The sequence below is a fragment of the Cibotium barometz genome, chromosome 39 (genome assembly GCF_041138505.1).
Source record: "Cibotium barometz isolate CiBa-2024 chromosome 39, ASM4113850v1, whole genome shotgun sequence".
Classification (NCBI taxonomy): domain Eukaryota; kingdom Viridiplantae; phylum Streptophyta; class Polypodiopsida; order Cyatheales; family Cibotiaceae; genus Cibotium; species Cibotium barometz.
Genome location: NC_141084.1, coordinates 9,953,933 through 9,977,329, shown reverse-complemented (window position 1 = coordinate 9,977,329; position 23,397 = coordinate 9,953,933). Strand labels below are relative to the sequence as shown.

Genomic DNA, 23,397 nt, shown 5'->3' with positions numbered 1-23,397 from the left:
GACTTAGTAAATTACACGAAAGTTTAATATGTTAGACTACACTAAGGTATTAATTAATTAATCAAGCCTGATAAGGTTTGATTAATTAATTAATACCTATTGAGTGATTAATGTATATATTTTATATATTGATAATTTATATATATTTGTGATATAATAATATATCATTATTATATTGGTTCCTAAGGTGATTAAGGCCCATCTCCTTTTGCATTTTTCAAAGCGAAAACATAAGTAAATAAGGCACCACAATGTTTTTTTCTTTTAATTAATTAATTTAATAGATTTCGCACTAACTTCCGGTGGACAAAGGTTAATGACCGTCGACTAAGGTTCATTGTAGTTCTATAAGCATGTTTGGACATGTGTCCAAACATGCTGCAACATTTTTTCGTGCTTTTTTTATGTTGTCCCCAACGATCACATATACGGATCTTCCCACCTCGTGCGAGGGGATTGTCATTGCTCTTGGTGTTCCTCCTCTTGATGGTTCTATTGGCTTGCGAGGATGGACGTTGTGCTTTATGTTGGTTCGGGCTGTGTATACGTCATTGTTGTCGGGACTTCTGCTTGTCGGGTCCTTAGGCTTTCGTCTATTGTGTTGTTCTTCTCGAAGATGCAGGCTCGCGACTCCTTGTTTCTTATTTGGTGGTGTCCTGTGCCAGGATGCTGTAGATGTTGTCCTCTGATGCATGTGTCTTATTTCAGGTGTTTCATTTTTGATGTGTTGGTCTGCATGGCCTTTGCTACTGCAGCACTATCTATTCTGAAAGCATGGAGCACGTGCATTGCGCGTGCATGCAACATGTGCCATCTATGCTTAGCTGTGTTAGGTTGTTGGCGTTCTCGAAATTGTCCAATGCTTTATAAATATGGCATGTTTTGGTGCTTTTGCCCATGTGTTTGAGGATGCTATGTAGAAGGTTTCCTCTGTGTGATATCACTAACTCTACTCTTGTTGGTGTGTCTGCCTCTCTTGTTTGTGATGAATCACATGCAACTGCTAGCACAGTACCTAGAAGAACATGTGTGGACTTTGCTCTAGCAAGGGTTGTTACTTCTTCTGTAGGATCTCCGTCTATGCATAATCTCGTAGTTATGAAAAGAGTTGCCAGATCTTAAGGTAATAATTATATATATATAAAAGATTTATGCGCTTTCCATTCCTTCTCCCATAAAAAGCTGTTAAAAGAAAAAAACTTTAATGAGAAGTGAATCTCTCCCGTTTGTCATAATAAAAAGCAAGCAAGGTGTTCGTGTTATCATTTCTGTGGCTAGAACTATTCAGATTTATGTTGTTTTTGTTGCAGGTTCTTCAGAAAGCAAGAAGTTGCATTCGGAGCCGTCCATTGGCAAGTGTTAGAAATCTATTGCCGCCACGAAAAAAAAAGCTCGTCAAGGTATCCATCACCATAGGTGTAGGCAATGGGGACATTGACTTGTCCAATTGGCAGGCCGTTGAAGAGTTTGTATGGATGGAATGCATGAAAGGGCTCGTCGTGTTCGAGAAAGGCGGCACTCTGAATCATCTCCACTTCCAAATGGTTGTTATAATTATGGCACCATCCTTGATAAGCATTGGAAAGGTTATTGAGAGGTATATACAGTGGGACTTATTTGAACCACAAGGTGGTTTGGTCATGTGTAGAGCACTTTGGCAACTATGCTTGCACACCTTTGAAGGTATGGTCAGGTATTTGTATGAAAGACTTACACAAGAATCATTTTAAGTTCTTCTACCACAATGTCTCATCGGAACAAATCACTCGTGGCTGTGAATTGTATGCTTTGTATGGGCAAGGTGACCTCAAGAACAAAGTTTCTTTGACATCGGTTAATCTCTTTGAGTGCCTATGTATACATGGAAAATTGTATTCCTAATAAGTTAGAAACGACATTAGAGAATACATTGTTGCGAATGATACAAGGTGGAAAGCACTATCCAACAACGTCATGGATGGAGAATGGTATGGAGAGGAGGAGAGCAACATCTTTTTGGGAGGTGATGAAAACTCCACACCTGACGGATTGTGTTGATGTAGAGGCTATTTTCTACATGGATATTGGTGGAAGAAGATACTTCTTTGGAAGTGACGTGGAAGTGAACAATTCTGTGAGGAAATGTCATGGGCAACAGCATGATGAAGGGACCAGCAGCAGCCAACCGACATCTCATTGTGCTTGATGACAAGGAGCATGATCTAGAAGAAGACTTTACAAATGCTTGTTTCTTGGTGCTGGAGAAAATCAAACGAGCCATAACCGATGGAGATAACTTTGTCCCTCTCTCTGAACTCTAGAAAATTGAAAGGGATGCGAAAAAAAGATGCTTGCTTCTTGTAAATTGTTTCTGCATGTGGCACTTGCCTTGGTGTTGCTTGTCGATTTGATTTTAAGTCTCGCCATGGATACTTGTAGATTCGTGCTCAGAAGAATTGAGTCTGGTTGTCTGTCAATTCTGTATCTTGTCAACGTATATGTAATCGCATTTCCTTCATGTTGATAAAGTTGCTTCCTCATTTTTTTTCGAACGACGACAACGAATAGTGAATAAATGCAATTGTCTAACTCTAACGTACTCTTATGTTAGTATATTAATTAAAGTGGCATTAATTAATATGCACACACTAAAAAAATATATTATTATTTTAATTTTGTACCATTTTGCTGTAAGCTTATCTATTTAGACACGACATTTGCTCGACATCCCACCATTGACGTTTGATATGGCGGCCAAAGTAAGGTGTGCGTCAATGGGCTCTCCGAGCTGTCCGACACCGGAGGTCGTCCGAGCTATCATTCTGCATCCTCTCGTGGACCTGTCGACGGCATGGCCCCCTTTCTTTGTCGAGAACCTACGGCAGGTCTTCATGCATGGTAAGCTTTCAGCTGCTGAGAGAGAAACCACAAGGGTCTATGAGTGGTCCTGGTACCCCGCTTCGCCCCCCCCCCCCCCCCCCCCCCCCCCCCCCTCTTTTTTCTCAAGGAAACTTCAGGCATTTGAGGAAACGTTTAAGAATTTTGCAACGATGGGAGGCCTGCTCGGGCCAAGGTGGCGTGGAGAGTGATCATTCATGTGCCATGTAGAGGAGACTTGGGCATTATCGATCCCTCCTTCAGAGCCGTGCCCTTTTGGGCAAGTTGATCATTCGAGGCCTTCTTCCGGGCGGAGAGCCCTGGAAGGACTTTCCTAGGTAGGATCTCCGCTTGCACCCCAATTGTGGGAGGCGTTTGGCCCCAGAGCATGAGATGGATTTTCACGAAGATGCGGGCTTGTGGCTTTAGCCCAGCATTTGAGAGCATTTGAGGACAAACTTGTAGCCAATCTCTTGCGTGCTTGGGATCATCTCAGGTCGGCCCTTCAGCAGTCAGCTCCAGTAGCCTCCAAGGATTATCTTCGACAGCCTCTGATTTGGAACCTTGCACGTATCGTGGGGAGTGTTGAGCATGGGTCTCTTGGTCTATCTGCCTAGTGGTCACATGCTTGGGGCTCGCCCACACGTATCATGGGGAGCTTTGAGCATGGGTCTCGCTAGGTCACTTGGAGATGGCTTACATTCAGACAGTTGATCCCAGAGGATCCCAGGAGAGGGGCCTTACCAGGAATCCGGGGCAAGGACAGACTTAGCCTTGACATCGACTCTTCCATCCCTCGGAGTGACTGGCTCTGATCCTGAAACCTCCCCCCCCGCAGTGGCTGGGAGTGTTCACCAAGCATGATATACCCTTGGTAGTTCATGGTGCAGATGAGAGCTCCGTCTAACTCACCTTCTCTATTGGATCTCATGGCAGATTGGAGAGAGCAGAGCCCCCCTTGCAGGATTTTAGGGGATGCACCTTGCAGAGGGTGAGGATGATTGGTTTCCATGCACATGAGCAGCACATTGACCCTCCACCTCCGGCCAAGGTGGCCATAGAGAGACTTTGGCGTTTGTAGATTTGGGAGGGCTTGCCTCTCACGCGCCTCTATGGAACCTGCGGGAGTGGATATGGCATGATCCAGAGGACAAGGAGGAGACTTTTGATACTCCCTTTTTTGCAGACACTGCACGGCTGGGCCATCGGATATTCAGATGTGAGAGATTGAGGACACTCCAGCCGGCAGTCCTAGGGCCTCTCGCCGCACTTCTCTTAGATTTCTAGAAGAGGCTGTGGGATAGTTTTCAGCTAAGGAAGGTCACTCTCTTTATGTTGGAGCTGGCACATAGGAGCTTAGCGGTTGGCACTTGGTTGGCCATCGGAGGTAGGCCAACATTATGTTCGAGGTGTGGCTATCCCCAAGAGTCCGAGCATCATTGTTTTTGGGATTGCCCGAAGGCTTAGCAGGTTTGGTAGCAGATCCTCTGCATTTTTCCAGCACCTTCAGCCTTCCCTCCCAGTTTTGATTCATGCTACCTAGACTGGCTTCATCCAGGACCACGGCATCTTGGATAACATCTTTACCTTTTGGGAGGCTACAACTACAACTTGACTTAGTGGGGAGGACATGGTTGTTTTGCTTCTCGATTTCGAGAAAGCATATGATAGAGTTGATGTTGAGACTTAGATTCTCAATTGCGTGGATCTTGGGAGTTGTGGCCTTGGCCCTCTACACGGGAGCCCACAGTTAGGTGCTCGGTTATCACTTGTAGGGCAAGTGGTGGTAGCCAACCAGGTTCTGTTGGCTACATGCTGGGCCTTCCATCGTTCTTGCATTGGACAGGTGCAACGTTTGATCTGGTACTTTCTTTAGTTTGGACGCCCAGCTCGGGCGAAGGTGGCCAAGCGTGTACCCTCGAGCTCGGGGAGGCCTGGACTTGATAGATCCTGTGACCCAGAGTAGGGCCTTTTTGGGCAAGCTGATCGTGCATGGATTGCAGCTCGGGGAGGAACCTTGGAAGGATTTCTGATCAGCTGCACTTCCTGGCGCCTACCCACTTGTGGAGGCCCTTGGACACCGGGGATTTGATGGATCTTCTCCGAGGCCTCCCTCTGCAATCTTAGCAGTGGTTTCGAGGACCGGTTTGCGATGAGCCTCTTCCACCCCTTCCCCTCAAGACACATGATCGGCACCCGATCTCACCTCTCACATGGCAGAGCTACCGTTGACTCCCGGAGCCACACAACAGGACCACCTGGGCACCCTGAGAGGAGCCTCCATTACGATTCATGACATTGACTCTGCCATCTCACTGGATTGGCTTCTGCCTCCTGAGGATCCCCTCGGGTTTCCGTGAGATGGCCGCTTTCACCCGCACCGGAGTTTCACTTGGTGGTTTTTGGTTTTTCACGGGGCAGCCTCATCACCACTCATGGGGCTGGGCTGGGCGGTCTTCTGACCACATCCTAGTTGGTGGATCAACAATGACCTTCCCTCCCCCCCCCCCCCCTCAGCGGGTCCATGTGGTGGGCTGCAAGGGGAGGAAGTGGGGCAGCTTCCGTTCTCGGAAGATCTCCTTCTTTCTCTGGCTCTTAGCCCATTGGAGCTTAGTGGTTGGCACGTGGCTGGCAATCGCAGGCAGACAAGCGAGCTGCTGCCACTGAGGCAGCCTTGAGGAGAGCCAGAGACATTGCCTGTGGGACTGCCCCAAGGCACAGCAGGTTTGGCGGCGTATCCTCCGCCTATTCACCTCCGATCCAAGAACTGCCTGTTCTGTCACATGGGGGGCTGTTGCTGGGGTTGCAGAGACAGGCAAGGCCTTACTCTACAAGGATGATGGACGCGGCCTGGCTCTGAGTCTTACTCACATGCGCAGCTCTGGGACGACTGTAGTGGGGCAGTTCCGATACGGCCCTGGACTCCACAGTTACACACTAGCTCGCGATGGGAGATCATCAGTAGCATAGCAAGCTCGCACAATTGGCGAGCCCGATGCAGCGAGGCCATCGACGGTTTGGTTAACACACAACCTCCCTCCCTCCCCCCCAAAGCTGTGGCCATCCATTCCATCTGGGTGGACCTTGTACACAACCTCTGGGGCCACTTTGAGTGTGTGGCTGGTGACTCAGAGTGCATGCAGCAGCGGCATGAGGCTTTCTTCCATGCCCGGACCCCGTACCTTTCCTATCCAAGGAGTACGTTGGAGTTTCTTGGCACTACAGCCCCCGGCTTTTTTCTTCCGCCTCCAGTGTTGTAGCCTCCTTCCGATAGAGTGGCCAGCCGAGGAGGGAGTCCCCCCTTCCTCATCTTATATTTATATTTGGACTGCTTTTTAGCAGTGTTGTATTCAGCCGAACGGCTGGTTTTTTTCTTTATAACTAATAGAAGGATCTTTCTTTGGAAAAAGAAAAAAGAGGCCCTTTGATGCTTGAGTATCAAACAAATCTGGTCTTCATGAAGGTGGAATTGAGTTTCTTTTGTATTTTGCGACAAAACCAGCATTGATTTTTTCAATTGGTTTAGAGTGCCCAAGTATGAATGTAAAGATGCTTTTTGTTGTTGCACTTGTGCCTCGGCCAAGAATGCCTTCCGTTTCAGCATTTTATGTAAGTGACTTTTCTGTGCAGGAATTGGTAAGTCTGGTTCCAAATTTCGAGCACTTCGGGATCAGATGGTGCAATCGTTACCTAGTGCTCCAACCCCTGGTCCTGCTACTTTCATGGTAAAGTGTCTAGAAGCTTTACTGCATGTGAGGCCACCTCATGATGAAGGCCTCAGTCACTTGCTGATCTCTGCACTTTGTGAGTCCGACCGGTCAAACTGGCCTCCTGAAGATGCATCCATGGCACGTAGACTTGCAGCGTCTCTGTTTTGCAATGCATTGGCGGGGAAGGTGCGGATGGAGTCACGCATTGTTGTCAAACTGCCTGTTGTTTTTGGTCTTGAGCTTAAGGACATTGGAGGAACCTTGAGCCTTGGACAATGTGAGGAGGAGGAAAAGTTGAAAGCTGCAAAGGAGTTTGTGGAGTGCTACATTTTAGACCTGTTGAAGATGCGCTCATACACTGGTGCAGTGTCTTTGCTTAAAAGTTTCAATCTGCAAAGGTGTGATTATCAAGGTTTGGTTGCAGCCATAGTTGACGATGGCCAAGCGAGCTTGGCTGTTGACTGGGCTGCACACCTTGGTAAAGAAATGCTGAAGTTTCTGGTCCAGCATTGCATTGAAAAGGGTCTGTTCAAGGTTGCCTACAAGACAGTACAACATTACAAGCTTGAGGAGGATTTTCCAGATGCATATTACCTTTACAGGCAAAGGTAATCATCTTCATGGACTACCTGTTATATTCAGGTGGTACTATGGGACTTTACACACAACCGCGTTTTCTTGGATGGGCAGGGACTGGACAGGGGAGATCCCCTGACCATGAGGGAGGGGTGGATGTGATCTCCCCCTTTTCCCCAATGGGCAGCATGTTTGCAAAGCCTCTAAAAATATTTTTTGGTTTGTTTATGTTATATATTAACTGGCTTTTTTTGCATCCTTTTTGCAGCTCACTTCGCAAGCTTGTCAGTAAAGGTATGTGGGATGTTGCAGAGTCGATTGCGGAGGAAGATTCCCAGCTAGTGGATTATTTGGTGCGGTACTCTTCATAATGGCTCAAAATTGAAAATCAGGAAGAGGTTGATGTGGTGATGTTTTTTTGCAAGTTGCATACTTATGTATCAGCGGTCGTGGTTCAAACCCAGATCCCCTTCTGGTTAAACTTGTTATTTGGTTGTATATATGCAAGTTATGTGTCGTACTCATCTCAAGCAGGTGTCTCTCATATGTTGACTCTGGCTTTTCAGTCAGCTGAGCATCTGCTTGTCCATCTCAGATGGCATCATTACTGGAAAAATAAATGCATCCTCCTCAAAGTCTAGCATCTCTACACGTTTCTCCATTGTCCATGCATTACATCTCAAAGTCTAGCATCTCTACACGTTTCTCCATTGTCCACGCATTACATCCTAACCCTCAATCGATCTGTAACATACATCTTGACCAGGGAATGATGTATGCGGCATCTCCTCCTGGGTAGTAGGAGGGTCATCCCTGATGCTTCAATTCGATCCGGAACTTAGGTCGCGTTTTTCTGATGTAGGAAAGGATGGTGGATTTGGAAGACGTGACACTGTTCTTGCCAACTTCTATAGAGAGACAGACCCTGAGTGAAGGTGATGTTTAGGGATGCCCATAGGTATTTTAGATGCACATGTGTGAAGGGTTTCCACATCCTGATGGCACATGGCTATGAGAATGGAAGGCTGGGAACAAGAGGAGAGAGTAGGACAGCGTAGGAAGGGTCCAATCAAGCATGGACAACATGCAGTGTAGTAAGGGTGCTGGGGCAAATCAAGCACGGACAACTTGTACAACAAGGTGAGCAGCTTTGTGCAGGGTTTTGCCACCCATGGGCAATCCAAAACAGCTCTGGCCAGGTGCCCAAGGGTTTGCCAGGGGCTAGGTTTGTGAAAGAGCCTTAAGTAGGGGCAAGTGGGGATTTTCCCCCATTTCTCCTGTGGCTGACCGTGGACATAGCCAACGGTCGACAAGCAGTAGAGAAGGGGAAGAATCTATAAATAGGGTCCCAAAGCCCTCGATGACTGTAAAGCCCTCCTTAACCAGCAATAACACTGTAGTCAGCTAGTTCTGAAGAACTCATCAAGCTCACCACCCAGCCATAATCTATCTGGATCCACCCTTGAGCTGGAGACTAAGGTACTCATCCAGGGCAAAGCTCCAAGTGCAGTAAGCTTTGGCGTCCTATACCATGAGTACACACAGCTTGAGGGTGTCCTGATCCTCTAGGGCTACTCTGATTGGTCCAAACTGAGACGATCGCATCTATAACTGAGCCCTAGGTCGAACTTATATAGACGAGCCTAGCATGCCATATTTAATCTCAGCCTTCCCTTTTGGATGTGTTTGCCCTACCATGGGGTATTCCCTAACTTTAGCTGTACTTGGGGACGTAACATACTCCCCCCTCTAAGAACCATTGATGTTACAAAACTGTAAAAGAGAGATGTGCACATCTGACACCACATAGAGGCTGGAATGGGTTGACCCCCCCTTGGAGTATTTTATTATGCAAGGAGAAAATATCTTGTACAAGCTTTAGGGGAGCACGCTCTCCAGATTTATCCACATACAACCATGAATAATTCATATGCACGGGCTGTCATCAAAAAAAGCCCCATTAAACTTCAAAGAACATGTATATTCCATGTGGAAGCCCATAAACTTGTCCATGTACCCATATGTGTGAATCATAAGCCCATAAAGCTGTCCACGAACCCATATGGCTGAATCATAAGCATATAAAGCTGTCCATGAACCCATATGGCTGAATCATAAGTCCATAAAGCTGTTCATAGGCCAATATGGCCGAGATACAACACCCCATGGCAAGTGCCCAATGACTCAATTTCATGCCCAATGGCAATAGCAAGTGTCCAATGGCTGTCTGTATATAACCGAATAAGAAGACAAATGCCCAATGGCTGAAAATCATAACACAATGATTAAATACCCTTTGTCTTCAATATTTCTTCGCAATGCAAGTCTTCAAAACAGTCCGCAACAGCCGGTATACTTCATGGGCAGCCTTTAAGAGAGAGAGAGAGAGAGAGAGAGAGAGAGAGAGAGAGAGAGAGAGAGAGAGAAATGAAATGTTATATTAACGTCTTCAAAAGGCCAAAATGACCTATGAGACCAAAAAGGTTACAACAATCGGTGGATCTGATACAATGTCTGTGTAAGAAAAGCTAAAACAACTAAACAACTAACTGAAACTGAAACAACAACTATGAGGAAAAGTAAGGTACTAGGAGCTCTTAATGGATAACATCTGGGAAGGAAAGCTCCAGCAACAAAGGTAAGCATCATATACATCACTATCCAAAGATGTCTCTCATCGGTCGATGGCGGATATCCTCAATGTCCTCCATGGTGAGTATTGTGATTGGACGTCTCCCATGCCGTGCTAGTATGGTCCTGATCCTATGTTGTAGTCTCCGCCGGTGTCGAGATGGGCCTCTCATCTTGGGGCGCCTGGACCGCCCCAGCTCTATAGCCCGATCAATTAGTGTACCTCTAGTGCGGCGATACTCTGGGGCTAGCTGCAATGTTTGCTGGCCTGACTGCTCAATCTCTGGTCGAAAGAAGTCTGTAATTTGCCTTTGTAGGTGTCTCTCCCTCTCTGATCCCCTCCCTCTCAAGAGACCCTCTCTATGGTTACGCAGCTCTAGTAAGTATAATCCGAGACATCTCTGATCCTGGTATCTCATGACTCTGGAAAGTGGTCCAAAACCCTCTCTGGACAGGCAGTGAAAACGGCCTCGTATCTCATAATATACTGGACAGTGACATATGTTATGTAACTCTGTCTCTGGCTCCATCTGGCACAACTGACAAATCCTGGCGTGAGCTGGTACTCCTTTGAATCTGCTAGTCTCAATCTCTAGCTGGTGTGAGGATGTGTGCATCTGACCAATAGCACACCGTACCCCATGAGAAAGATGAGTATCCATGGAGCTGGGTCTAATCACAAACCCATTCTCCGTGAGTTGGAGAAGATGATCTCTATAGAAAGCCATCTTTGTACCAAGCTCGTGTGTCGGCTGTATCCATGTCACGTGCATCCCGCACTTGGATGCCACGTAGACATTTCTGTACAGAAGGTGCAGGACCTGGGATGGTGAACTGGTCCCATGTGAGCCCAGTCCGGGACGAGTCAGCCAGGGATCCATCTCAGTCGTCTGAGGTCAGGTGTGCATTGTCCTGCACATGAGTCCAAGGTCAGGTGTGCACTGTCCTGCACATGAAGCAGTGCCAGTCCGCGTTGTGAGTCTCCCTCTGGAATGATGTCAGATGTTCTGTGTATCTGGTTTGCAACTGGATGCTAGGCCTCTGTAGGCATGTAGGTTTGCATGTAGAGATGGGGCCAGCCCATAGGGCTACCCCAGTGCGAAGATTTGCACTTGCTCTCTTAGTGTGGGCATGGGGGAGGTGTAGAACCACCCCCAAGGGGCCAGGAGGGCCCAGGCTGTGCCCACCAGCCATGGCATGGGCTGGAAGGGGCTGTCGGCCAGCTTTCAAGCTGCTGGACAGGCAGCCTACAGGTCTAATACCCTACCCAGCAAGTCGGCCAGGTGTAGGGAGCAGTCCCACACCCATGCGCTGATTGCCCAGCAGCCAGGTTGCTGTCCCAGAAGGCTGCGCAGAATGGCCAGCATTTAATAAGGTGTGAAAACATTTTATTGAATGGGATCTAGTCGTGGGGTTTCATGAAGCAGGCCGACTGGATGCAAGAGGGAGTATAAATACTCCAGCCTAGAATGGATGAATCCATCTCATAATTCACCAAGTGCATCAAGCAAACAAGGGCCAGGACAGCCAAGAACTTGCTAACGCAAAGGGATGACGGACTGAAGGTCAAGGGCAGGTTTTCCAGCCAAGAAAAGGTCAAGTACTTTGTATTTGTTTTCAGATTTACATCATTCTAATAAAGCAAATACACCATCCGTGGTGGGGGCCCTACAGAGGGTAATTGGGACCCAATACTGTGTCCTCTCCATCTTCCCCTTCTCTCTCTATTTTCTGCACATCTCCTTTCAGTTTGTGCGTTAATTCCGTCACGAAAAGAGTGCTGATTTCTGAGTTTTGAAGTACCGATCCTTCTCCGAAGATTCCGCATATTACAATGGTATCAGAGCTCACTTCAAGGACAAAGATTCAGCAAAGAAAACCAGAAATTTTTTTTCGCTCGTGTGGTTGGTTTTTAGACACCGGTGGACTACCCCTTTCGGAGTGACTCCTGTCCCTCGAAGGACGGTTGGTTTTTAGCCTCCGGAAGCCTCCGGAAGTCTCCCACACAGATAGTGGATGGTCAGATTGCGTTCCGGAAAGGAATTGCATTTTCCCGCTATGGCGAGCTTTGGCGACGAGAGAGAACCAGAACCATGGAACCAGAGTGCACCAGGCAGCCCATCTAGGGCACCCGGCTTGAGTGTAACAGACATGTTCCAGCAGATGATGCGAGCAATCGCAGACCAGACAACGAAGTTGGACGAGCAGAAGGCGCGGATTTTGGCTCTGGAGGAGCGTTCTCGCTCTCCAGCGTCGCGTTTTCCATCTCCTCCTCCCTCTCCTTCCGTATCCCAGATACCAGATCCTCGTCACAGGGACCCTCTCGTGGGGTCACAGCCGCAGCCAAGCTCCTTGCTTGAGATGCAGATGCGTGCATTGGAGATTCGACAACGAGAAGACGACGCCATGCGACGAGTGGAACACGAGCGTTACCTCAGAGCTTTGGACGCCAGATTGACTCCGGCGGCGCCCTCGAATCATTTTCCCGAGAAAATGAATTTCAGTAAGTATAATGGTAAACTCGATCCCACTACTCTATATTCATGGTTACATCAATTTGAAGCTTACTTTGCCGCAGTTAGGAAAACAGATATTGACAAACAGATAATGGTAAACTCGATCCCACTACTCTATATTCATGGTTACATCAATTTGAAGCTTACTTTGCCGCAGTTAGGAAAACAGATATTGACAAAGTGATCTTAGCTAGTTGGTACTTGGAAGGTGAGGCCATTCCTTGGTGGACTCAGTGGGCTCATGCCCACACCAGAGCAGGTATGGCAGCTTATGTGTGGGACGAGTTCGTCCGCGACCTTAAGCAGCGGTTTCTACCGCCCCACTACCTTGAGCGACTCGAAGACGAGTTCAGGGGAGCGCGTCAGAACGCGCAACCAGTCCTTCAGTTTGCCAATAAAATTTCGACCTTGTGTCTGCAATTAGGCTTATCTGATACGGACAAGAAAGGGCAGTTTTTGTATGGCCTGGACACGCAAATCCAATGGGAGGTGCGTATGTTTAGGCCAGCCACCTTTGAGGACGCACTCTCGCTTGCACAGAGTGCAGAAATGAAACACAATGGTGGCAAGCCCAAAACTTCCGAGCCGGCTTCTCCCAAGGCTAACGCCTCGGGGGGCAAAAGCCAGAACCAGACGGGGTCTTCCCCAGGATAGAGCCCGGGAGCCTCTGGCTCCAAGAACTCGAACAATGCGTCTAAGCTTACTCCAGACCAGAAAGCGGAGGCAGGCAAGACAGGTGGCAAGTTGAGTGCTGAGGAGCTTTCTCAGTACAGGAAGGAGGGTAGATGTTACTTTTGTCACACAAAAGGAGGACATACTTCTCGGGATTGTCCGAAGAAGCCTCCAAAGGCCGCCGTCGCCTCCACAGCTTCCGTGGTGAGCACAGCTCCCACACAGACCCCAGCGGCTACCCCTAGTTCTTCAACCCCCGGTGCTTCAGTTGGAGCAATTATTAGCCGGGAGCTCGAAGATAAGCAGAAGGGCGCCCATGACCAGGAGTATGAGCGCAACGAATTGCTCAAGTCCTTTGGCTACATAGGTGGCCAGAGAGTCGTTGTCTTGTTTGACAGCGGCAGCACGGAGGATGTGATCACGGAAGAGGCCGCTAGGCGTGCCCGTTTCGAGCTGACTCCGGTGGATAAACAAGTTGAGGGTTTTAGCACAGGTATGACAACGAGCGTCAAGTATGAAGCTCTAGGTGCTAAGTTAGTGATTCAGGGCATAGAGTTTGTGCGTAACTTTATGGTTGCCCCTCTTGTAGGAGCAGACATAATTTTGGGTATCCAGTGATTTCACAAGTTTCTTCCCGATGTCAAGTGGGACAAGCACACGTTCCAGATTGATCGGAATGTGTCAAACACCCCGGTGACCATTAAGTGTGAGCCAGGCATTCCAAACTTTCCGCTCATAAGCCACTTGCAGGCTAAGCAAGCAGTCAGGAAAGGCGCACAGTGTGCGATGATTTACATCCAGACAGCCCAGACGGTGGCCAGTGCTTCCGAGAAGTACTCGGTTCTCCATGAAAAGTTCCAAAAGATTTTTCTTCGGGACAGTCTCCCTCCCCAGCTCCCCCCGTCCAGACCGGAGGATCACAAGATTGACCTCCTCCCAGGCTCGGAACCCCCGAGCAAGTTTCCGTATCGCCTTTCTAAGGCAATGGAATCGGAGTTGGACCGCCAACTCCAAGAATTGTTGCAAGCTGGCTTCATCCGCCCCAGCGTGTCGCCATTTGCAGCACCGATCTTGTTTGTCAAGAAGAAAGATGGGTCTTCTCGGTTGTGTGTCGATTATCGTGCACTCAACAAGCTGACTATCAAGAGCAGATTCCCGATGCCTCGAATTGACTATATTCTCGAGAGGCTGAATGGAGCTAAGGTGTTCTCCAAACTGGATTTAAAGAGTGGGTACCACCTGGTACGGATTGTAGAGGGGGACATCCCCAAGACAGCCTTCTGTACAGAACGGGCCCACTATGAATTTGTGGTTATGCCATTTGGATTGACGAACGCCCAAGCTACATTTAACCGCATGATGATGCGTATTTTCCGGGAGTTGATTGGAGTGTGTGTGTTCATATTTCTGGACGACATACTCATATTTTCAGCTACAGTTGAGCAGCATGACATTGATGTGGAGAAAGTCCTTAAGTTGCTGGAAAGCAACGAGCTCTATGTCAATGAAAAGTCAGAGTTTTATCTGTTCCAAGTACATTACTTGGGATATATAATTAGTGCTGAAGGCATTCGACTTGATCCGGCTAAAGTGGCCGAGATTGTTAACTGGGAAGTACCTCAGACCGCTTATGACATTAGATCATTTGTGGGTATATGCCAGGCATATTCCACCCACATTGACAAGTTTTTTGATCTCTTGGCAGATCTCACCGATCTGCTAAAGGGAGTGAAAACCAGACGGCAAAAGATTCGAATGACTCCACGGGCGTTGGAGGCATTCCAGAACCTCAAGGTGGCTTTGTCAGAAGTGCCTTGTTTAGCCCTTGCTTCGTGGGACGAACCATTCCAAGTGATCACCGATGCGAGTAACATCGCAATCGGAGGTGTCTTGCAACAGAATGGTCACCGATTTGCTAAAGGGAGTGAAAACCAGACGGCAAAAGATTCGAATGACTCCACGGGCGTTGGAGGCATTCCAGAACCTCAAGGTGGCTTTGTCAGAAGCGCCTTGTTTAGCCCTTGCTTCGTGGGACGAACCATTCCAAGTGATCACCGATGCGAGTAACATCGCAATCGGAGGTGTCTTGCAACAACAGAATGGTCATCCAGTAGCTTACATGTCTCGTAAGTTACTACCCGCCGAAAAGAACTACTCAGTCTATGATCGTGAACTCCTAGCAGTTATACAGGCCTTGAAACATTGGAAACATTTCCTGTATGGCCGTGACTTCGAGGTTCGCACTAACCATCAGGCATTGCGCTGGATTCAGACGATGCCAAGTGCACAGTGGAGTGATCGACAACACCGCTGGAGTCAGATATTCCAGCAGTTCGGTGGTATGATTGAGTACCTTCCAGGAAAGGCCAATCCAGTGGCCGATGCTTTGAGCAGGAAGGGACAAGTATCTGCGATTCAGACCACTAGACTTGAGCTTGTTGGTACAGGACTAGAAGACATGAAGCACACGTACGCGGATTCCGAGGAATTCGGTACGCAGTGGGAACAGGCATTGGATGCCACAGGACCATGCCATTTTCTGATACGCGATGGTTGGCTTTTCTACAAAGGCCGACTATGTGTCATGAAATCATTCCGGGCAGCTCTTCTCCATGATGCCCATGACGCCATTACAGGTGGTCATAGGGGCATGAATTCGACTCTGGAGAAATTAGAACGGCAATACTATTGGCCAAAGATGAGGCGTGATGTGTTTACATATGTACAACGCTGTGACATTTGTCAAAAGGTGAAAGCTTCTCGTGGAAAGAAGATAGGGTTGTTACAGCCTTTGCCAATTCCTGAGGGTCCTTTCCAGGACATTTCGATGGACTTTGTCACAAATCTGCCTCCCAGTCCGAGTAAGCGTAATACACAGTGTTTAACTATTGTTGACAGGTTCAGCAAATTTGTTATGCTTATTCCTTGCAGGGCCAATGTGACCGCCGAGGATGTTGCCCAACTATTCATTCGGCATTGGTACCCGATTGGCGGGATTCCTAGGACCATAGTGTCAGACCGAGCTGCCAAGTTTACCAGTCATTTTTGGAGGGCATTGTTTGATAATTTTGGTACTAAGTTGAATTTTTCCAGTGCATTCCACCCACAGACAGATGGCCAGACAGAGATATACAACCAGTTGGCCTTTGATGTGCTGAAGTGTTATGTCCACGATCAGCAAGGTAAGTGGGAATCGTTTTTGCCTTTAGTTCAAGCTGTTTTGAATGACTCTTTTTCTTCAGCTATTGGCAGGACTCCATATGAGGCAGCGTTTGGAAGGCCTTTCCAGTCGTTGTTAACCAGGACTTCGTCTTCAGTACCGGAGGCGAACAGAGTGACGGAGTCTTACCAGGAGATCCTAGAGTCCGTTAAAGACAGATTGACTAAAGCACAAGAGGCCTACACTCGACAGGCCAATAAAGACCGAAGGGACATGAAGTTTTCGGAAGGGGATTGGGTATATCTTCGGATTATGAAGCAAAGATTGAAGCAGGTGGACAAGCGATGCCCAAAGTTGTCTTTCAGGAGCTTCGGACCATTTCCCATCCGGAAAAAGATTAATGAGGTGTCTATGCAGTTAAAGCTACCTCCGAGTTGGACTATGCACGATGTATTTCATGTCAGTTGGTTAAAGCCATATGCAGGTCCACCCCCTTCAGAGGTCAAAGACGAAGCGGAACCAGACATTATTGATGAAGCAGAAGTAATGGTTCCAGAACAGATCCTTCTGCACTGTTTCAAGCATGGCTCAGGCCGAAGACTACGACAGTTTCTCACGAAGTTTCACGACCGAGGAACTCATGAAGCGGTATGGCTCGACAAAGAATTTTTCGAAGACTATCCGGCATTATTGACGGATTATTTGGAGGCTATGCAGCTTCCGTCAAGTTAAGCAGAAGGGGATGTCACGTGAATCCCGCACTTGGATGCCACGTAGACATTTCTGTACAGAAGGTGCAGGACCTGGGATGGTGAACTGGTCCCATGTGAGCCCAGTCCGGGACGAGTCAGCCAGGGATCCATCTCAGTCGTCCGAGGTCAGGTGTGCATTGTCCTGCACATGAGTCCAAGGTCAGGTGTGCACTGTCCTGCACATGAAGCAGTGCCAGTCCGCGCTGTGAGTCTCCCTCTGGAATGATGTCAGATGTTCTGTGTATCTGGTTTGCAACTGGATGCCAGGCCTCTGTAGGCATGTAGGTTTGCATGTAGAGATGGGGCGAGCCCATAGGGCTACCCCAATGCGAAGATTTGCACTTGCTCTCTTAGTGTGGGCATGGGGGAGGTGTATATTTGTTGTCAGATTTACATCATTCTAATAAAGCAAATACACCATCCGTGGTGGGGGCCCTACAGAGGGTAATTGGGACCCAATACTGTGTCCTCTCCATCTTCCCCTTCTCTCTCTATTTTCTGCACATCTCCTTTCAGTTTGTGCGTTAATTCCGTCGCGAAAAGAGTGCTGATTTCTGAGTTTTGAAGTACCGATCCTTCTCCGAAGATTCCGCATATTACAATCCATGTCCTCCTAGTGTCCAGCTGAGTCAAGTCCTGCCTGATAAGTTTGGTAATCTCTGCCCGTGTGAGAGAGAGGGAGGGTGCATCCAGGGAGTACTGAAATTGAGGTAGCCTGTCCATACTAAAGCCATGCAGTTGGAACCAAGCTGTCATCTGTGCATACCAACATGATCCGTCTCCCTGTGATGCCAACTGTCGTGAAGACTCCAGGGCTAAGCGAGCATATCTGTCTCTAGGGAGAGCCCAAGTGCTATGTATAAAGGAGACTGATCGAGTGAGTGCCTCTACTACCAGTGGGGGGGCAGCCATCTCTGCACGGATAATAATATCATGTGGTACGGAGGCCTTGGCCCTAATCACCCGGGAAATCATAGAAACCAGGGCCTCTCCATACATCTAAATCCATCAGTGCTACCAGCTCGGCTGTGGTGATCCATTGAGGGTCCCCACATCTCCACTCCATACAGCATGGCTGAAGTGACCAAAGTGTCAAAGAGCCAGAGCTTTGTTCGAGGTTCCTGAAACTGAACCTGCGAACACATCCTCTCTAGTCTCCCCAATGCTGCATAAGCTCTGGTCAATCCGGTCTCCGCTGCTCTCCTCAAGGAAAATAGTGGGCCACTAAAAACCACACCCGGGTAAGTATATGCATCTGTATACTCCACTGTCTCTTGACCATATGTAAAGGTGGGTATTGACCTCCTAACCCACTGTGTTGTGGTGTTAAACACCATTACCTTGGTTTTACCAAGGTTAACAGACAATCCACTGTCCTGTGCAAATGTGTGCAATGCATCCAAATGACGTTGCATCCCCTCTGGAGAATCTGAGATCAACATAATATCATCAGCATACAAGAACAACGGAATCCATGTCCCTGCTAGCTGTGCTCCTCTGTCACACTCCCGCTCTACATAGTCTGAAACCTCATCCACATACATCCCGAATAAGGTGGGAGAAAGGGGGCAGCCCTATTTCACCCCAATAGTGGCAGATATACGCTGAGTAGTACGTACCTGCCCCACAACTGTCATTAGGGCAGCCTGTAGGAGCAGCCATAAGCTTGGAGTGGAGAACTACCAAGAGTAGAGAAAAGTTGCCAACATGGTAGAGGCTTGTTTGCAACAATAGAGCCTTCCCAAATAAAGAGAGAGGGCTCCAATTTAGAGATTTGGGGCTCTCATTAGCTAGAATGGCAAGTAAAAGCTATAATGACAAGTGTAGAGCTGAGGTGACAATTGTGAGGCCACTTGTCTCACTTTGATTCTTTGTCTTGCCACATGCCCCAATTTAAGAGATGGTTCCCACCTATATACTTAATCTCTAAAAATATCTTAACTTGTAGACATTTTGTCAAAGGTGCTTTAGCAAGTTCCCCCGTTTGCTTAGCTTACAGATGTAATGATGCGAACATAATTTCCATTGGGGGTTGTCCAAAAACATTAATTCTCCTAGATTTTAGGAGTGTGATTCTTTGTGTTCAACCTTATTAGAAATGTATGTGAGCACCATGTAGAACCATGTTTCAATACTAGATCTCTCCCAAATCCTTGGGAGTTCGCTGTAAACGCTTTCCACTTTACACTTGAGCTTCAATGTCCATTTATGTGTTCACGAAACCATCTTGAGCGCCTAGCTTCAGGCACTAGATCTTTTGTGCTAGATAATCCCCCATTCCCAAAGCTTGTGCTTTCCAAATATTTAAACGTCCTGGAGTCCACTAGACCCCTTCCATACCGGGAAATGGCTAGGGTGGTGACACTACACACCAAAAAGCATCGCAAAAATGGCAAATACTTCTCTCTCTCTCTCTCTTTCAAGCATCACACACAATGCTAGCAAATTTGTACATAAAGCAAATTTGTCCATACAGTATTCAGCATACATACATCGCCAAATGTGTACATACAGAATTCAGCATACATACATCACCAAACTTTTTCCATACATCAAAACAGTCTTCTCCTGTAGGTGACTTGCATAGAAAGAAAAAGCGAGTACAATGTACCTGCAAAATTGAATATGCTTCAAACCCTAGCAATACAGCTCCGTCCATAGGATTTTTAGTACCACATGTACATGGGAGGCCGGCGGAGTCAGCGGGTACTTTTTGTTTCCATGTTAAAACATGGAACTTTTGTAACACATGTTGGTCTTGTATACCCGTTGGGTCTGTTGTAGATGGTAAATCAAATCTTGCTTGCTTTCTTTCTCTCTCCCCTCCATGCCCTCACACACGCCCGCCCGCCCGCCCGCCCGCCCGCACACATGCGTGGGCGCACACTTTTTTAGCATGCTGATCGTGTTTTATATCCTTGTAGTTGAATCTTGCATTGGAGGACAACGATGCAGAAAAGGTTGCAGAGTTATGTGAGCGTTTTCAGCTTGATGATGTTTCGATTTCTCCTGGTATGTGATGCAAATAAGTTGATATCAAATTTTTAGATGTAAGGAATATTGATTAGACTGCAAGCTAAGTGTCTTATTGTTTTAGCATTATATTGTCTAGATCAGGGATCCGCAAAAAGAAATTCTACTATTTGTGTTATGTTTATTGGCTGATTCTTGTTTTGAGGCAGAACCTGTAAATAGCAATGAAGGCAACCATTATCTTCAATTGGAAAGTTTGGTGTTAGAGGAGAACGTTCATTGGATTGATACCCATGAAGGATTGGCTTTTGCTGAAAGATATTTGATTGGGGTAAAAGTAGTAGGCATTGACTGTGAATGGAAAGCAAACATAGTCAGAGGATCGGGACCAAGCAAGGTAAATGCAACTTTTTTGTACAAATTGTTAAATAAAAAATTTGGCAATCCAGTATTGATAATGATTAGGATAGCGAATCTTTTTTCTCAAGTTTGTGCATAGAGGTGAGCAGTGTCCTCATATAAAAATGTAGAGGGCCAATGGGATTCTTGAGGATATACTAGTGCATATGTGGATAAGAGAAAAAGTGTTCACCAACATCAGATGATGTCCATAGCAATGCCAAACATACATGAGTAAGGTCAATTTATAATTCCGTATGGATTTCAACCAAGAGCACCAAAAGCAATAGGGCCAGAGAAGGAAAAGGGCCTGAGCAGCTTAAGCTTAATGCTTCGAATAGCCACAGCATATGGAAAGCTTGAGTTGGAGCCGGTAGTTATGTAGATGGTGATACCTATCGTAGAATAGTGGAGTTTACAGATGATGATGATAATGGGACTTCTAGATGAGGTTTATTTACAACTATCGGCAATCATGGAGTCAAAGTGGTTAGAAAGACATGCTAGGTCGTATGAATTGAGTATATAAAATATAATAAAGAAGCAAAGTGGGAGCATAAAGTGATGTGAGATGTCGTGATGTGTTGGGATTTGGAGTCTCATGTACCCCTGGTTGTTTGTTTGTATGTGTGTGTGTGAACAGCTCCTAAAAGGGTTATTGTTGTAATAATGTGTGAACACTCTTATAAGTGGACAAGATGGGTGTGCCATGTGGCATTCACTTATTAGAGTGATATTTGAATGGGTCAAAAGATAAGGCCGCAAGCCTACAAAAGCATTGTACTTGGTGAGTGAACTTCACTTCTATCAATCAATCACATCATTGAGTTGTGCAATATTGTCTCCCCTCGAGCATTGTCTTTCTCTCTCTCTCCCCCATTAGGCCCAGATGGATGTGATCCTTACACGTCACCGACACACGATGGAGGCCTCTTCTTCTCAGCCTCTCTTCACTATTTCAGATCTTGCGGCCATCTTTCTCCTGCCTGATGATGGATCTCCTCCATGGACCCCTCCCCTCCATAGATTCGGGATAGAGTGCATTATGATCATTCTTGTTACTTTATAGCATGCTCCCCCATTTGTTCTTTGCATTTACCTACTAGGACTCGGCTTCAGTTACTAGGTTTCCAGTTTTAGTTTCAGTTTTGTTTCAGTTTTCCATGACGATGATATTCCATGGATTCTTGTAATCATCTTTTGTCTCATAGGTTCATCGAGCCTTTTGTAACGTGAATGTAAACTCTCTCTCTCTCTCTCTCTCTTTCTCTCTAAACTCTCGCCCACGGCCACGCCACCACAGGAGGATCCGGGCCATCATCTCCCATCATCGCAGGACCTTCTCACGCCAGCTTAGTTTTACCACCTTGAGCACCATGTCACAGCAGCCCATGAGGGATGTATTAGGGTGATGTGAGAGCTCTCTGCTCATGTACCTAGATCAGATTTTAAAGTTCTAGATTTTTGTTATCTTTCTTTATTACTATTTTGTACCCAGGATGATGTACCTCATGGATATGATGTAAGCTTTTGGTCTCATAGGTGATTTTGGCCTTTTGAAGATGTTAATACAACTTTCTTTCTTTCTTTCTTTCTCTCTCTCTCTCTATGGGGTGAGGACAAGAACCAGGTGATCTGATATGATCTACTGGGGCTATATGCACGTAACACATGGATCATAACGGTAGGCCCATTGCATACTAAAATGCAGTACTACATAGATCATTTCCTAAGATTCACAGTAGATGGTTTTATATATAGACCAGGTTATCTCGATGCCTTCGTATCCCATGGTATGAGGATAGCCATTGGCCAACTTCTTAGGGTAGCATCCCATAGACCGAGGATAGAGACTGTCTGAGTTGAGCGGATACTCAGAGAGGATAGGCATGTAGACTCTATTAGACGGGGTTGAGTCGGAGGAGCAATATGTTTGCTAGTGCTCAGTCTACTATGAGATCAAAGGGAGATTTGTATTAATTTGAAAGGATGGAGAGCTCAAAGGTTGTTACAAGCCAAAATTCCATTAAAAACAAGTTACAAACAAAAGTACACAGCATAGTACTAAGGCGGCTAGACCGTAAGATTGTTGCAATGCGCGCTAGGCGCAAGTATAAAAAAGTGAGTTCAAAAAAATGGGTAAGAGGGTGGAGGCTAGAATCTAAATCCTAGGACCTAGATGGAGAAGGCATCACTATCAGAGTTCTCATTGAGATCATCTGTAGGAGAAGAGGGCACCTTCGAGCCCTCACCGAAGTTGCTATCGCTAAGGAGGTTGTTATCCTCGTCAAACTCGGGCTCTCTGACCTCATGTGAGATGCTAAGGGGAGCAACCTCATCTTCAAGAGCGGTTGAAGAGCTACCGGAACTGCACCGCACGCAGGTGTGCACCACCCCCCTCGAACCGCGATCAATGGTGCATCCGCGGGTCTCTACTGGCACTCCTCTGTCACTAGCTGCACGCCCACAATGAGTGCGAGTAAGTTGTCGATCAACCAAGCTCTCTATAGATCTCTGCATAGATTCTCTCCTCCTTCTCATCCTGCTCTTTATGGACCCTCTCAAGAGTGTCCCCTGTCGGTTTGAATGCATCCACATTGAGAGCTTGAAACTTGTGATGGAGAGAAGATTGGAGGAGAGCTTCTTAGAGGGAGGCCAAAGAGTCCAAGGCACCCACCCAAGGCCAAGGTCCAAAGCAAGCAAGCTCCATAATAATCAAAAACAGCCAAAAACGGCTATTTTTCTCAATTAAAAAAAAACGGTAAAGATGGTTAAAATAGCAATGGTACGACTGTGTCATATCTCCTGTCGTGGAACTGAGCATATGCTGCACCCTGTTTACTTGATGATGCATAGTTACCTTGTTGCAACTTTCCACTTTTGGTATCATTCTGCTGTTTATAGCAATCCTTTGCCATGTGCCTTGGTTTGCTACAGTAATAGCACTCTATGCTATTTGCATTCTGATTTCTTTGCAACCCTTTGGTACCCCTATCCTCGAGAGTGGCCTCTTCCACCCGTTTAAACATTTGTTGTTGCCCATGATTTATGTTTCCAAAATGGTCTCCATCTTAGCCTCTAGATGATGATCTACCTTTGCCTCTACCTGTATCTGAGTAGGGCGTGCTTATTTGAATTTCCAGAGGATGAAT

The 23,397-nt window shown here is 46.9% G+C and overlaps 1 protein-coding gene across 4 annotated transcripts in view; it reads left to right on the top strand.

Moving 5' to 3' along the window:
* Window positions 1-2,700: 2,700 nt before the first annotated feature.
* Window positions 2,701-23,397, top strand: part of LOC147615703 (uncharacterized) — a 139,626-nt gene continuing 118,929 nt past the window's right edge. For all 4 annotated transcript variants that reach the window (XM_086778272.1, XM_086778270.1, XM_086778271.1 and 1 more), the window contains exons 1-5: window positions 2,701-2,877; window positions 6,487-7,174; window positions 7,411-7,495; window positions 19,798-19,885; window positions 20,056-20,243. In XM_086778272.1, the coding sequence (XP_086634398.1) occupies window positions 2,727-2,877; window positions 6,487-7,174; window positions 7,411-7,495; window positions 19,798-19,885; window positions 20,056-20,243 (1,200 nt within the window). In that variant the 5' untranslated portion in view covers window positions 2,701-2,726. The remainder of the gene's footprint in view (window positions 2,878-6,486; window positions 7,175-7,410; window positions 7,496-19,797; window positions 19,886-20,055; window positions 20,244-23,397) is intronic.